General features: G+C 37.8%; 1 protein-coding gene across 2 annotated transcripts in view; it reads left to right on the top strand.

The window, feature by feature from the left end:
- Rasef (RAS and EF-hand domain containing) overlaps positions 1-16923 on the top strand; it is a 65828-nt gene that overhangs the window by 35510 nt on the left and 13395 nt on the right. For both annotated transcript variants that reach the window (XR_013438057.1, XM_005335128.5), the window contains exons 6-15: positions 817-932; positions 2840-2908; positions 4464-4548; positions 5479-5567; positions 9049-9283; positions 9576-9713; positions 9832-9979; positions 11451-11532; positions 12568-12682; positions 16355-16474. Coding sequence is in view for 1 of the 2 variants with exons in the window: in XM_005335128.5 (XP_005335185.2) it covers positions 817-932; positions 2840-2908; positions 4464-4548; positions 5479-5567; positions 9049-9283; positions 9576-9713; positions 9832-9979; positions 11451-11532; positions 12568-12682; positions 16355-16474 (1197 nt within the window). In the remaining variant the exon portion in view is untranslated. The remainder of the gene's footprint in view (positions 1-816; positions 933-2839; positions 2909-4463; positions 4549-5478; positions 5568-9048; positions 9284-9575; positions 9714-9831; positions 9980-11450; positions 11533-12567; positions 12683-16354; positions 16475-16923) is intronic.

Here is a 16923-nt window from a genome sequence, read left to right on the forward strand (position 1 = left end):
GAGGCTCCATCTCTTAAAGGTTCCATACCCTCTACACCACCAAACTGGGGACAAAGCTTCCATTTGTGTAACCTTGGGGTACCCAAATTACATTGAGGCCTTAGCAAGCACTTTTCCCTAACTGTCTTCCTTTCACAGCACGTTTTCATCCAATTCCTTTTTCCATAAGTATGTTTAAGTCACTTGACTGCTGATGGCCCCTCTTCCATTCCCTTAGGTGTCACTGGTTCATTTCCTCTGGTATTTCATGTTATTGGGATTTCAGAAGGGAAAAAGAGAAGCTTATGTACTCATTCACTGTCTTGAACCGGAAGCCTCCCATGATTTTTTTAAGTGAAGAGTGTAGAAATTCCCTAACCAATACGCGTTAGAGTATACAACTTAAGGTTAGGTGATAGGATTTATTGTTAAAAATAGCCAGTATGCCTGGTAATTAGTGCAATAAATTTCACAGAATGTTTATCAGTAGTTTTATAGCTCTTACTAAGTAAAGCAGGTGTTCAAATGTTTGGTCTCAGTTAATTTGCCAATAGCGTGTTAACGTACTTCATGATAAACTCTTGACTATTGTAGTTTTCTAACAAGTGTCAAGTATTAAAAGGAAGAAGGATTTTGAGGGTTTAGATTTTTGACACTTTAATAATTTATAATAATGTCAAATTGCCTTGAATAGACAGTTAATTCTTTGAAGAGCAAGATTTGAAGAACTGGGAAAGGATAAGAGTAACATGTGTAAGGGTTATATTCTACTTGGCTTCATTTCTCCCAGGAGCAAGAAACTCTGAATCTAATGCCCCACCCCATTCTTTTGTCTAGGAAAATCAGAAAGTTAAGAAAGATCTTTTAGAAGCACAGACAAACATAGCCTTTCTTCAGAGTGAACTAGATGCTTTGAAAAGTGATTATGCTGACCAGAGTCTAAATTCTGAGAGGTATGAAACTTTGCATTTTATTTTTCAGTTTGGATGGAATATTTTTTGAGATGATTATCATGGGGGTTGAAGCTTGGTTATGTGATCTATGCAATAATAAAGGGTTTTGCATTAACTTTTGCTGATGTGTTCTATAATATCTAAGGATTGTACTTTGAGTGACAGATTTCCTAAGTTTTGTTTATTGGTGTGTTTAATTAAAAGAAATCAGATTAATTGCTTGAATTAGTGCCTGCTTAGGACAGTGCAGGGCTTAATAAAGTTTGTATCAACCAGGAGCTAGAAGAATATACCTAAAGTATCAAGAGTCTATGCTTGTTAAAATGCTTTCCCAGTAGGAATCCTGGCCTACAACATAAGAACCACAAGAGTAGTCCTCTTAATTTTGTTTTTCTATGCTTTTGTTTTGCAAGCTGATATTAATAACATAAAACCTAATACACAGAGACATGTTTATACATAAGAGGTATAAACATTTGGGGAAAATGTTTTTTGTTTGCAAACTTTAATCAGAATTAAGTTCTTGTAATAGAAAACAACAAAGCATTTATTAAGTATGTTATATATAGATCCTTAGATCTAGAGGAGTTATAAGTTTGGATATATAAAATAAAAGATAAAGATAAGGTCTCTGCTTTTCAAGAACTTCAAATTTAGTTGGGAAAATAAAAAAGTTTACAGAGGTAAACAATGTAAGCGCTAAACAGTGTCAGAAACAATACTATTTTCAGTGCCATGTTTGGGGTTAACTGCCATGTGATTAAAGAAGAAATTTTCTTTTTATTCAGTCTTCCTTAAAGAGGATACACGAGGCTAGGGCAGGTGGAAGAGCAGGTTTGTGTCCTCAAGGGCAAAGAGGCAGCAGTGATAACAACTAAAACCGGTTGCAGTGCTGTCTGCCAGGCGCTGTCTTTTGTACTTATAGTACCACTTAGTCCACTAGGGACCTTCCTTATCTCCATTTTATGGACAGGAAAAGAGAGTCTTGGAGACGTCCCAGGTAAGGCATTGAGCAAACCAGAACATAAGAGAGGAATAAGACTGGTTAGGGGAAAAGCAGACAGACAAAAAGAGAGAACTTTGGATGGAAAAATGAAAGATTAAAAATAAAACATGAAAAAGGCTATAGTGTAAGGACCCAGAATTTTTGTCTAAGGGACTTAAATTCTTATAGACAACCGGGAAACTTTTAGCTTTATCAACCAGGGAGTAACTAGATTGCTTATTTTGGAGAGAGCTTGATGGCCTAAAGAGGTTTGCGAAGCTGCTGATGGGTTTGTCTGCTTAACAATGGTACAGTCTGAAGAGGAAGTCAGGGCTTCTGTAATTAAAGCAACGGGGATTGCAGTGTGTTTCTCTCGTTAGCCCAGAAAGCCAGGTTCTGTAGATTCCCCTATGACTTAGGGTGAGTAGGAGGGTTAGAGCAGGTACTCAGGATGAGGTGGGAAAGGAGGAAATAAGAGGAGCTGGGATTAGATAAGGCTTGGAGAGGGCAGAGAAGGTTCCGAGAAGGATTAAAGATTAAAGTACCATTACTTTCCAGAAAGGGAACTTTTTACCATGACTGCCCAGGAGAGGGAACTCCAGGGCAGAGTTCAATCTCAATGAGAAACAGAGGCAGGCCAGCTGGTGGGTGCTGAGCAATGGGTGAGGAGGGGAAGCTCCACATTTATGATGTCAGATATGGGGCAGAGCTTTGCACAAGGAAGCACAGGTTGTGGATAGAGGCTGGGAAGGAGAGGAGGCTGCTGACACTACAGGGCACAGAGCAGGAGGACTGGGAGAGAGAAGATGGTGGTCAAGGATACATGACTTTTGAAGGGTCCAAAAGGACCTGGGAGGTTAGGTATAGATCAGGCAGGACTTGACACCTAATTCTTATTTCAACACAAAATATAATTTTACAGGGATCTGGAAATAATCCGAGAATACACAGAAGATCGAAATAGTCTTGAGAGGCAAATTGAAATTCTCCAGTAAGTTCTCATATAAACTGCTCATTGCACTTGCATTTTAGTTATTTTTTGTTAATATCACACATGCTGTGTATTATATGATTTGCCATATTCCAAAGTCCAGATGGGCTTGAAGGTCAGTGTATATTTCTTCTCACTGTGCTGCATTCATCATGTCCACTCAATTTCTGAAGCGTTTAATCCTAAATAAATTATTCAAGTGCAGGGAACAGAGCATAGTTATTAATAGTCTTGCAAGTTAGGTGGTATGTTTAGCATGTCTTTATTATGCCTCTGTAATGAGCAACGACCCTGACCTCAGCTTTCTTTGCAACTCTGCACACAGAGCTTGTCAGCCTTTCACATTGGTGAGTGATGAGTGACACAAGAAAAAGCCTATGTCACTATTCTTTCTCAATTTATTATGCTTATTTAGAGGCATATTTTTCTTAGGATTTTTTTTATTCTTCTTCCCAAGAAATGCTCTATCCATTCTGTCAACTTCTTTACTGCGCTGCAGTAATTTCATTTCCTGATGTCTTTCCCACAAAACAGTGACCTTCTCTTCCCCTTTCATCCTTTTCCACCTCTGCAGCATTCTGTTTTCAGTTTACCAAATGAAGTAATGTCAAGATTGACAAGGTGTTTCCTTCACCATTTTTGAATATTTATTAAGTCTCTCCTGCAAAATTGTGGAGTCCATAAATTTGTCCACCATCCATCCATTCATTCATTCATTCAGTAGATTTTTCAGTGAGCACTTTTTATGGGTCAGATATGCCAGGAGCTGTGGATAGAGTAGCAAGTAAGAGGAAAAAAAAAATCTCTCTTCTTATAGGACTAGTCTAGAGAAGAAATGTGGAAACTGGTTGATAGAAATAAATACAAAATATCAGGTGAGAGAATGGATAATAAAGGAAAGTTGCTTATTCCCTAAGGGAGCTCTGGCCTGCCCAAGAAGGTCAAAGATGTCTTCTTGGAGGAAGTGATAATTGAACTGAGCAAAAATGAAGTGGCCATAAGCAGGGAAAATTAGCCACTCTGTGAGGCAATAGTTCTGTTCCTCATTTTGTAGCTGGGGAAGGCTCTGATGCAAAGGGCCTTTCATCGGGTCATATGGAAGTACTTCAGTTAGGATTTGAATCCAAATCTGTCTGAGATCAGGATCCAAGTGTTTACTTGGTACACAAGTCCCACTACTCCATGGGTAGGTTGAAGGAGTAGCAAGAGGATAATGTACCCATGCCTGGCCATGCTTGGCCACTGGGATGTGTGAACTGGCTGTCTGGGTTCAGGCATTTGGGAAACAGAGACCTGCATGAAATAAACAGGAAAGGTACATGAAGGAAGAGCGGATTCCACCTCTTAGCTAATTCATTTCTAAAATACCTCAAGATATTTAACAGAGATAACTAATCAGTTGTTGTATTTCAGATATTGAATTGTGATCTCAGATTCTGAGGTTTGAAGGGGAATGGGAGAAAGCTGCAAAGGGTGACAAGTAGTTCTACATTCCGAACATCACTGACTAAAGAAAGTGCTAATACAGATCCCCACTAACACTTTGCCTATCTAGAACAGCTAACCGGAAGCTGCATGACAGTAATGATGGCCTCAGGAGTGCCCTTGAAAGCAGTTACAGCAAATTCAACAGATGCTTGGTATGCCATAACATTTTGTAATTCATCTTGCTAGTGATTGAATAATTTGGAAGTGGTGAAATCATGCAATATCTTAGTGGAGAATTTCACATGGATCTTATAATGAGAAAGCTCAAGAAGCTCTTTCCAAAAAATACAGAGACCAGTTTTCTAAATTAAAAATATGCTACCCATCTACAGAAATAAATGTCTTGGTGTTAACCAATTCTTAAGTTTCTAAGAAACTAGAGAAAGACATATATGATCTTTGACCTGGAAGAGTTTATAATGTAACAGGTAGTTAAGATGTATACATATGAGTAGCAATAATATGAGAAAGAGTAGGGAGGCTCATGGTGTTAAAAATATTGTTTTGCCAATTAAGAGGAGCAGAATCACTAGGGGGTGAGTTTAGACATGTTGAGTATTCTTTATGATAGGGAGATCATCGGATTGACAGTTATTTGTATGTGTATGTAAAATGCTTGCATGGAATATTAAAAATGTATGTATCTAAGTGCATAAATAACCTATCACCAGGAAAATGATTCTAAATGCTACAGGGTAAGCCAAGCCCCATTTGGAATTTTGAGGACCTTCCCAATATTGCATTTGTCTTGAAGCCTCTTATTATACTTTTGAGGGTCAGCTTAAGCATAAGATTCCAGTGCCAGTCACTAAGTCAAGTTATGGTTCCAGAAGAGATATGTCCAAGGAAGTTGATGTTACAGTGTCCTGGAATATCTGGGTAACCTGGGTAGTCTCTGTGGAATTTGTAGTAGAGTATGATCTTAAGATCTGATGACTGTGGTCATCAGCTGCAATTTTTCAATTGATTTTCATGTTCACATTTGCTCATGTAAGATACCAAACTTTCAGTTACATTAGAAGTTAAATTGGGTGTGTGTGTATAAAATGTTTACATGGAATATTAAATATTTATTATTGCAGCGCATAAATAATGTATCACCAGGGAATACGATATCTAGAAGCAGTCCCAAATTTAATGGTCATTCTCTTCAACCTCTGGGATATGACAGGTATGTTAACACTTGTTTATTGTTTTGAGTTCTAGATCAAAGTTAAAATGAGGACAAATTTCCTTGAGGTGAATTAAAATAATGGAATATTTTTGGGGCACTAATTTATATTTTCTGTGATATTACTTTAAGCTTCTAAAATGTGAACCATGTCAAAACTATAAGAAAAAATGTTTCAGAGAGTGAAAAATTACTTCCTTAAGATGCTATGACTTGTTTTTATTCATGCCAGCCACTACCTCATCCCTAATCATGTCTTGTTTCTTGAAAGTGGACTCTGAGAATTGTAACTTGAGTTACTGATATTGTGGTATATGATGTTGAGGCTATTGTCATGATCTGTCAATGTTTAATAGATCAGCATAATATATGAACTATTTTACAGAAAGAGGAAACATTCAACACAGATAGAAGCCTGGCCAGAACAGGTTTATGAACTACTGTATTAAAGGAGCCACAGAGAAATTCCAAACATTAGAATTTAGCCCTATTTTTAACCAAATAAAGTGAAATATTGGGCCTGCTATTTCTTGAGACTTAGTAATAACAAAGATTGCATGCGAATATGTGTACCCGTATGTACAGTGATGGTCATTAAAAAGTTAATTTTATGCTATGTCAAAGTCTGGAAGTAGAGGTGAATGCATGAACTAGAGTTTCCAGCTCACAGTGTCTTTGCAACTTTGTAACTCATGTACAGCCCCTTTCATTTGGATTCTTTGGGTATAGAGAATAATGTGCATGATATCCTGGTCACATTGCCCTTCAGGAAGGTCTGATACCAAAGCTTATTGGTGATCACTTTGAAGAAGATACCATCTAAAGATCTTGGTGTAAAATCTTTTTATTATTCACTGATTTCTTAATTCTGATACCAAAGCTTATTGGTGATCACTTCGAAGAAGATACCATCTAAAGATCTTGGTGTAAAATCTTTTTATTATTCACTGATTTCTTAAATAAAATTTAATGGTTTATTGATTTATAAGCTGCTGACTACTCCGTTACTGAGAAATATAGATTTTTAAAACTATATAGTTGTGATGCATTTTTCTGGACTAATATTTCAGATCAGTCTAAGCAAGTAGTAGGAAAGGGTACATAATGAAGAATTATGTTAGAAATTTCACCATGATTTCTCTTGGAAAGAGTAGACACCATGAATAAGGTTCACAAGTACTGGACTGAGAACTCCTCCACACTGTATTCTGAGGGATAATATCATCATATCACCAGGGCCTCAGAGTAACAGAGTGTTAGACTTTCATTGCTGTAAACAAAATACCTAACAAGAACAATTTAGAGGAGAAAACATTTATTTTGGCTCATGTGTTCAGAGATTTAGTCCATGGTCAGCTGAGTCTATTCTGGGCCAAACTGAGGCATCATAGCTGAAGGACATGGTAGAGGAGCACTGCTTTGTTCATGAGAGATTGGAAGCAGAGAGAGGAAGGGGAAGGGGCTGTGGGGAAGGTGCACTCTTTGGGGAAGGCAGCAAATGTAGCTCTCAAGTGCTCATCCTGTGGAAATAGAACTGGAGGCCATCATTATCTGTACTGTTGTTCCTTTCTAGGGGGTAATTAATTTGATATGTGAAGTTTTATTAATATTGTATTTTCTTTTTGATACTAATGTAAAAACTTAATAAAAGCTTGTTATGTGTTACGTGTTATAGTTTGTGTAGCTTTATTTAATTTTAAATTGCAAGTTTGTTTTGGTCTTGTGTTTTTTGTAAGAACTATAAACAAAAAAATAACTCATTTCATGATTTTTTACATAGCTAATTGTAATGAAAATCTCAGGGCAGGTAAGAGTGGTTTACTTTATTTGAGTTTGTGAAAATCCATTTGGCATCTTTGTTTTTAATTTAGAGACTAGATATTTATGAGATAGTCTCTCAATTCAGAATTTTGCTTATTTTTTGCCCCTTATCAAAAATAGAAATATGTTAAGAAAAAAAGAGTATTAATGAAGAATGGAACTGAAGTAGTCAGTACTACATTAGAATAAAAAAAAAGGTTTTTGTTCCTCACAGATTGACCTAAATGCAATTTCAGAAGAAGAATTTTATAAATTATGAAGCAGTGCAAAAATATATATACACATACACACATATTCACACCTGGCTAACTACATAAATTAATATCTTATATGAAATTCCTGTATTAGAATAAAGATGTTATACTTGCACAAGTATTGAGAGAGAATAGTGGCTAAATCACCTTTTTAGTTAATTTTAAAAATTTTGCTAATGGCTCAAAAATGTTTTTGTCTCCTCAGGTTTATATACTTCTACTTATTTACATTAAGATCACCCTTTCTCTTCTAAGTATATCTTATCTCTTCTTATTTCTTCCATTTGAAGACCATCTACCCTTCCCAATCCCCTTTGCCATAAGTCATGTAGGCAGAGTGCTAGAATAGTGCATGGATATGTGGTGGGAGTGCTAAATAAATCCTAGTCATTGTTTTATTTCAAAATGAGCTTTGATTCTTATGAAAAAGGAATAGCAAACTAGGAAAGTATGCAATTTCTTTGAATTATCTTGCTTGATGTTAGTTTTTCCCCCACCCATAAAATATTAGATTTTCACAAATGGAAGGATCCACTGAATAAGAAATTCTAGGTTTATCTGATGAAGCATCTTCTAAAAGGGCCTTTCCAGCAAATGTGTCAACATGGAGTGACAGAAAACTCATCTCATGTCAGAGCATTCTGGTAGCACACATTTCTCATTGCCTGTCATTTTCACCATGTTGATCCGAAATCTGACTCCCAGAAAGCTTATCAGTTAATCCTTATTTTGTTTTATGCAACTTTAGAATACTTAGAAGAGTTCTCCTTTATTTGTCCTCTCTTGAAGTATTTGAAGAGAAAACCCATCAAGACTTGAGTACAGTGAACTAGTCCATGTATCTGAGGCAACTATCCAAGCCTGGTTTATAGCATCCCCTTTAAATAGAGATGTTGTCCAAAAACAGAGACACTATTCAGAATATGGTCTTGATCACATTGAAGTAAAAAGGCTCATGTTCTATGTCCATTTTTATTAATGTGGCTTGAGATTGCATGTGGATCTCTTTTATATCAGGAAACAAAGAAGGTGATTTTGCTTATTTTGGGGGGTACTGGGTATTGAACTCAGGGATGCTTGACCACTGAGTCACATCCCCAACCCTAGATTTTGTGTTTTATTTAAAGACAGGGTCTCACTGAGTTGCTTAGTGCTTCACTTTTGCCAAGGCTGGCTTTGATCTCACAATCCTCCTGTCTCAGCCTCTCAAGCCACTGGGATTACAGGCATGTGCCACCACAACAGACCCTCTGTTGCTTTGAACATTTTATTTCTCTGATGCTTCATCATTGCTCTTGGAAATTGAAGATGCTGGTATTCTTGACCCCATCCCTGACAGTCTGTCACCTGTGCATTTTTGAGAGTTGCAAGCTCCCAGGTAAAACAGTCTCTTCTTTCATTACCAGGTCATCCCGCTCTTCGTATGTGGATGAGGACTGTGACTCATTGGCCCTCTGTGATCCTATGCAGAGAATGAATTATGAAGTCGACAGCCTGCCTGAGAGCTGCTTTGACAGTGGCTTGTCTACCCTGAGAGATCCCAATGAGTACGACTCTGAAGTGGAATACAAGCACCAGCGGGGATTTCGGAATTCACAGAGGGTGCAGGAGAACTGTGCCGGTGACGCTTCAGACATGGATGTAAGCCGAGAAACCACTGCCCTCCGAGGCCTGCCTTGGATTGGATTGTTTCACCATCTTTGACTTGTATCTGTCATAAGAATCTGTTATAAATGTCATAAACTTGAAGCTTAGTCAGTAGTGTTTTGGTTTTCCATCAAATTAGGAAGAAGTTCTCATAGATTTGCCATTCAAGGCTTCTCTATTCCATAACATCATTGGCTGGAGATTGAACTATATAGTTTTCTTCTCTTTAATTCATGATGTATATGTGTAATGAAGGCTTTATTTTTAACCGCTTTTTACAAAACAGGTTCCTGATATAAGGGATGAAGAAACATATGGTTCAGAAGGTGTGGCTTCTGTTTTAGACTGGAAGTCCCAAGGGTCTGTTAGTGGAGGCAGCATAGTCAGTTCTTCAAGAAAACCCATCTCTGCTCTTTCACCCCAGGTAGGTAGCTTCCAAGACACTTCCCTTCATGAACACTAATAACTTTCTGTGCCATGGTACTTATTTAAGAAGAAAACTGGCACTACCCTTATCACTCACTGTGGCTTCTTTCCTCTAGACAGATGTGGCAGGTGATAACTCCAAGTCTGCTAGCTCACAGAAGGCTTACAAGATTGTGCTTGCTGGGGACGCTGCAGTGGGGAAATCCAGTTTCCTCATGAGACTTTGCAAGAATGAATTTCGAGGAAACACAAGTGCCACATTGGGTATGGCCCCTGATTCATTTGGTAATGGGAAGATGAACTTCTTAGCTTGGTTTTCTTTTTTTTAGGGATTATATACACAGATATACAGACACAACTCTCTCTCTCTCTCTGTATACTTTCAAATATATATATATATGTATGTATGTATATATAGCATGTGTGTGTGTGTGTGTCCTTGTCTACAGAATGGTTCTGTGTTTTGGGCAAAATCTCACATTATTGAGGAAAACTGATAAATAACAGCAGTATGTCAGATCAAACAATCCAAGTGTAGAGCTGGAGATGTTGGATTCGTTTGTTTAGCGTATGTATCCTAAGTCCCACCTAGAGGCAGGCTCTATTGTAGGTGCTAAGGACACAAAATGAAGAAAGCTGACTTAATCCCAGCCTATAGAGAATTTATATCCCAATGGAAAGGAATAGACTAAAGGGGGGAAAAATACTTAAAAGCATGAAATTTGAAAAAAAGTGCAGGATTATACAAGGTGGCCAGGAAAAGTCTTTCTGATAAGATGTCGGCGATATTGCTGCAGTGACAGTATTGGTGACCAGTTTGTCACTGTGGTCAGAATCAAAGCCAGATGTATGCTTCCATCTTCTGTCTCTACATTAGCATCAAAAAAAGTTTTATCTAGATGTCCCAAATTTACATAATAATCAGTTAAAGGAGTCGAGGATATATAAATTATCATATTTTCTTCTTTATTTAAAGAGTTTTTTGTTTGATAACCAGAAATGTTAGAACATATTGATTGCCCTTTTCACAATGGGTGACTTTGTACATTTATAGGGTGTATTCTCTGATACACCTTTGAAATAACAAACCTGAAAGTTCACTAGTTCATAAACAGACTACACAGTATTTGGTTTGGTTGCTAGAGACCATGACATGTACATAGGTGTAAATTTATGTGTGTAATCACAGTGTACCATATGTACATGCATATATGTATGCATGCAAACATACACACAAAACTACATATACATGTACAATATTATGTGTGTTCTTATGTATACAATATACATAATATACATGTATACATGCATAGGTCTACACATACACACCTATACATATCAGATATATACATAACACACATGTACATATATGTATATATATACAACATGCATATTCTTACGTGTATGTACACTCAATGCACACACACACACACACACACACACACAAATACGACAGTCATCTAATCATCTGTGAAAACAGAACGTAGATGTTCCGTTTTCCATAGATTAAGCCCTTCCCCACATCAGCCAGTCTGCAGACAGGGTATCTGTATGCATATGTGTGATCTGACTTACAATTAGTATTTGAAGTTCACTCTCTTGAAGGCCGTGTTCATTCCTTTCTACCTCACTGAGCTTTGGTTTATTGGCTCTTCTCTCATCTTAAAAGAGGGCTCTAACGTAGCAAGCTAATGGAATGATTTACTCTCTTCTCCACTCTCATATTTCTTTTCAGGAGTTGATTTTCAAATGAAAACTCTCATTGTAGATGGAGAGCAAACAGTTCTGCAGCTCTGGGATACAGCTGGGCAGGAGAGGCAAGTGCTTTTCATAACGCTTCAGACTCCACTTAGTTTTGCAAAAACGAGCCTTATAGGATGCTTGGTGTTTTTTATATTCATAATTACATAATATTAGTAGACCTTTTAATTATATTAATATTACATTAGTATTAATTATAAGTTATATTATAATCTCAGTAATGCTCACCTTCTTCCACGTCCCCTCCTTGACATGAGTGTCAGTTGTGTAAAAGAGGGCATTTAAGCTTCTTTTGAGCTGATGTTCATATGCAACTAGAAGAGTGCACTTTCCTAACAGGGGAATCTAAGTGAAGCACCACTCCTGAATGCAGCATCAGAGTGAGGAACTACTTAGCTGTGCAAAAATAAGTGGTGGAGAAGACAACTTGTCTGCCTACCCTCCCACTGAGTTCAAGTTCAATGATACAAATTTGCTTTCATTGCCAATACAAATCTTGCATTCGTTGCATTCAAAAGTATAAAGAATATAGGTTTTAAACTTATCTAACCCTTTGAAATTACATAATTGTTTAACAAATAAGAATGGAATGTATGCCTCTGTCCAGGCACTTGATTCATTCAGTGTTCTGAGATTAATTGATCAGGTGGACACAAAGATATATCCTCATGTAGCTCAGAATCTCTATCAGAATGGAATTTTAACATTTTAAAGATGTCTGTGGTTGATATAACCCTAGATAAAATAATTCTCTGTTTAACCTCCTCTATGTCCTACCTGTGAAGTTGACATTTTTAAAAATTGTACTTCTCTGTTAATGTGGTCCTGCTTTGGGGTTAGAGATTCTTGGGATTGTTTAGTGGAAAAAAATAATTGGCTTTTCTAAGTCAGTCACCCATACCTGTATCCTGTTAACTTTCAGTGGTTCAATTGAAGCTGTAGAGATGGCCACTTCACAGCAATACATTGCTGTTAGAGTCTCAAATGGGGCTGATTTTAGAAGATGAGAAAACAAAAAATGAGTGTAAGGGAAATGAAGAATGAAGCAGCACCCAGCTGATGGAGTCACAAGGTGCTTTTCTGTTTCCCAGATTCAGGAGCATTGCCAAGTCTTACTTCAGGAAAGCAGACGGAGTTTTGCTGCTATATGATGTCACGTGTGAGAAAAGCTTTCTTAATGTACGAGAATGGGTAGATATGATCGAGGTAAGGAATCAAAATGAAGAAACAGAAAATTACGTGGAGGAGTTATAGACTTAGAAAATGCTATTGCTCTTTGTGGGGGTGAACTTGACTAGAAGCCTTTGATCCCAGCTGTCAGGAAGAATGGTGTACTGGAGGCAGAGTTTCCAGTGGCCCTTGGCAGCGTTGCTCTCTTCCCGGGAATTGCATAAGTTCCCCCAAAGCCACAGACACTACTGAAGGTAACTTCTGGGAATAAAACTTCCGGGTTCTCTTATAGATAATATTGGAACCCTGTGTAACCAAGTGAAAATGCAGGTCACCTGAGGAGAAGCAGCTTTCCAAACAAGATGGGGGTGTGGTTGGATGCATACTGTGGTTAAACATGTGTAGGAGCTTCCACGTGGATTAAGACATAGTTGAAACACCACCCGGATGTGAGCATGAGTTGAGGTCTGAAGGTTACAGCAGCTATGTTCTCAACCTTATTTTGGTTGTGATGTGAGGTCTTTCGACACCACAGGTACCTCTAATGTACCAGTTGGTATTTTAACTTGTGGGATAATATCTGTGGTGAAGTAGGTTTGTGTCTTTCATCTAAGGAGCTTTCATATCATTTGGTTTCATGCTAAATGATTTTTAAAAGTAGGAAATGATTTTGGCCACATTTAATGTGCTGTTAACAGTTATTAATCAACGAAAGTGAGGTTCAAGCTATGGTTCAGAATACTCTTGAAAAATAAACTAGCAGCTAATCTAACTTTTCAAGTTAGTACGTTATCTATAATTTTAAACAGACCTTAAACGCCAGTAGTGGATAAGCAGGACTGATTGCAGTCTGGTGTTAAGTTAACCTCTGGAGTTACATTCTCTAACTAGAAAAGTAATAAGAGAAATGACTGACGGTGGTTGGCAACAAGATGTCAACAATGATGAATAAATATGTACTTTGTTCTGCCAAAATTTCCTGACCTACTATCATTTTGCATGCAGTGAAATGTGTTCACATTTATGTTATATTTTGACTTCATAAAGTTTTCTATATGTTATGCTAACCTCTCTAACATCTGAGAAAGGAAGTTAGAAATGTACTATTGTCTCTTATAACGAGAAACCTGAGGCATAGAAAGTATATGGCCCTTACTTACATTTATTTAGCAGTTAGAGGCTCAGCACCAGAGTGAGCAGCAGATGAATAGAAGTCTTTAATGAGTAGAAAGGAATTCAAAAGTACAGGAGAGGCATCTGCTCAAGAAGAACAAATAGAGTTCCCTGGGCTGGAGAAGTAAGATCTGAGCAAAACGTTTTATTGTTGAAATTTGGGGCTTAGTCATCATTTTAAATGTTTGCATTATGCTCAAGAAAAGAAGGCACAAAAGGCAAGGTTGTTCTCAATGAAAAAGCTCTTACATAAAGTGGCACAGCTATCGCTTGCTGAGCGCCTGCACATGGTAAGTACCCTTTCAGCCATCAGTGTCACCTTTTCATAGGGTCTCAAAAGGAAGAAAATGTCACGCAAGATGAATTCTTAAATTTATTACAGGAGGAAAAAATAGATACCATATGGAATTTGAATTCTGCCTTAGAGAATGGGCACAATGAAGCTTCTCCACAGCTTCATCTAATTGAGGCAATTCTATGGGCCATTTATATGATCACAATAAATTGGGTGGAAATGAGTGGTGCCATCACTAAACAGGCCAGAGAACAGAGAAGCACTAGACTGTCGGTGTGAACCGACCCTCTGAATTGATAGTTGCTATACTTCGATTGAAAGCTGCTAGATTTACAAAATCTTGTTAACAGAATCATGGATAAAATGAAATTATAACTTTTTACTTACCTGTTTTGAATACTTTACTGATTGAATGTTTAGGTCAAAGCTGAATGGAGAAAGATACTTGCGATGTGAAATCTGATCCTGACTTTCACATATTAGAAAAAAGAATTTTTGTTTTTAGTTTCTTCCTCCTCTTTGCACATATGTTCTGTGTTTGGGGGATGTATCTGATGGTAAAAGTAAGAGCCTTGTCCTATGAAGCTTGTATTTTAGTGGGGGAGTCAGATAACAAGCAACAACCATAAGGAAATAAAAGAGATAGTCTGATAGTAAGTGATAAATGTTATAGAAACAAAAGGAGAAGCAGGCTGCAGTTTTCACTGTGTGGTCACAGCAGCTTCAGCTTCACCAAGAAGGTGATGTTTGGGTCAAGACTTGAAGGAGGTGTCATTTAGATGCTTAGCTTTATGGCTACTCAAGTGAATATTGATTAATGACTTCCTGTTGAATTCTGAGATCACTAAAGAATACAATTCATGAGCACATGAAAGGGTGGAGCAGCTAGTTTTTGGAAGGACATTTTTCTTCCTTCTCCCCTTTGCTTTCTCTGTATTCTGATGCCTTCAATCAGAGAAAAATTATCTGAAGATAAAGGAAATCAAATATAATTTCACTTTAAGGCTCTTGTCTTGATCCTGTATCAGGTATAGCACCAAGCTAAATGAGTCTCCCGAGATCTTTAGGCAGAGAGTAATTTCCACATATTTGTGTCAGGGCTGCCACTTTTTCTTGTTTAGGAGACAGAATCCTGTTTTTCTTGGCTAGTCAGGTTACTGTCTTTTTTTGTCATCATAGCCACTGAGGTAGACTATGCTCTCAATAACCCTTTCAATTTATAGAGAAGGAAATCGAGGCAGAAGCCTGAGAGTACTTGACTATTCTTACATAGCCTGTGAGGGACCAGGTGCCGGGAAGAGTAGGTGCTGAGTTAGCTTTGCACTCATACCTTAGGGTCAGTGTTGCTCTGAATGCTGGGAAGCTGTGGCATTTTTCATATGCTGATAAGCTCTAGCCTTTGGATCTATTACTTTGAATGTCCAGCAGTGGATTCTTATGAAAACTGTTGACCTTTAGGACTTTATATTTTGCTTTTATTGGAAACCAGAGAACAGAGAACGGTGAGTGGTGAACTTTTGAACCCCGTTTTTCCCATGACAGCTAAAGAATTACTTGTGTTTTGCACCTGTGATAATGAAGTTGACTAGGACTCATCATTGTTTGAAGTGAAAGCTGTAGAAAATTATGTCGGTGCCCAAGCCAAAAATAATTCTGTGGTCATGCTTCTTAAGTTTATATTGGTTTGTCATGCTCTGTGTGCTAGAAATGAGAAATTAGCAGATGCATGTTTCCTTTGCTGTAAAGCTGATTAATCCCAGTGCCTTTTACCCTTTTCATTAACCTAAGGATGCAGCATTGTATAATAGGGGCATTTGAGGTAACTTTGAACCTGGGTCCTAGGCCTAATATGTTCTTATTTGACCTCTCTGAATTTCAATTTTCTTACCAGTAAACGGCGGGGCGAGGGGAGGGGGTGGGTAAGGCTAGCTGAGCTTAAAGATATTTTGAGGTTTAAAGATACTATTTCAAGTATAACAAATAATTATTGTAATTGACAATCTAAGAGTTGTACAGTGATAATAAGTGTGCTCTTTATTCTACTGAAATGTGACTTAACATGACTTTGAATGCATTGAAAGCAGCTTGTATTCATGTAACATTTTTTTTCAAGAAATTCTGAAAATATCACCTGACATACAACTGGACAGTGGCAGCCGCTACTGCTGTTACTATTGTTGCTGTTGTCATTGTATTTGTCCAATGTCTGATGTGTGCCCATTTTTCTTTCTTCTTGGTAGGATGCAACCCAAGAGGCTATTCCTATCATGTTGGTAGGAAACAAGGCTGATCTTCGTGACACTGCTGCTTCAGAGGGTCAGAAATGTGTGCCTGCGTATTTTGGAGAAAAACTGGCCATGGTAAGAGTGAGGGTGGGTCCAAATTGAAAAAGAATCTAGGGGTTCAGTAGCGTTGGGGTCAGTGGCCTTTCACTTTTGTCTACCTTTGCTTACGAGGTTCTTTGGTAAACCTCCACCCTGTTTGATGGGGTGATGGACTGTCCTTACCCAGTGGAACTCCCAGATCCCTACCTTCCTTGCACGAATGTAAGTAATGATGGCAAGGAGCAAATCCATGGAAGGAAAACAGTCACAGAATCCTTTTCCCCCATTGAGTATTGTTGACAGAGAGCCAAAACAATCTTGCTGTCTTCCTTTGCCCTCTCACCCAGTTCCTGGAATCCTTCTCTAGTCCTGGAATCTAAGTAAGGGAGAAAGAATGAGTGTTCTATTTTGAAATGATGGGTTTGGTTCCAGAGGGTGACCATGCCAAGGAGCAGAAGATATAGCAGCATTTGACCTAGTGGGAA

This window comes from Ictidomys tridecemlineatus, chromosome 4 (genome assembly GCF_052094955.1).
Source record: "Ictidomys tridecemlineatus isolate mIctTri1 chromosome 4, mIctTri1.hap1, whole genome shotgun sequence".
In the NCBI taxonomy this organism is placed as follows: domain Eukaryota; kingdom Metazoa; phylum Chordata; class Mammalia; order Rodentia; family Sciuridae; genus Ictidomys; species Ictidomys tridecemlineatus.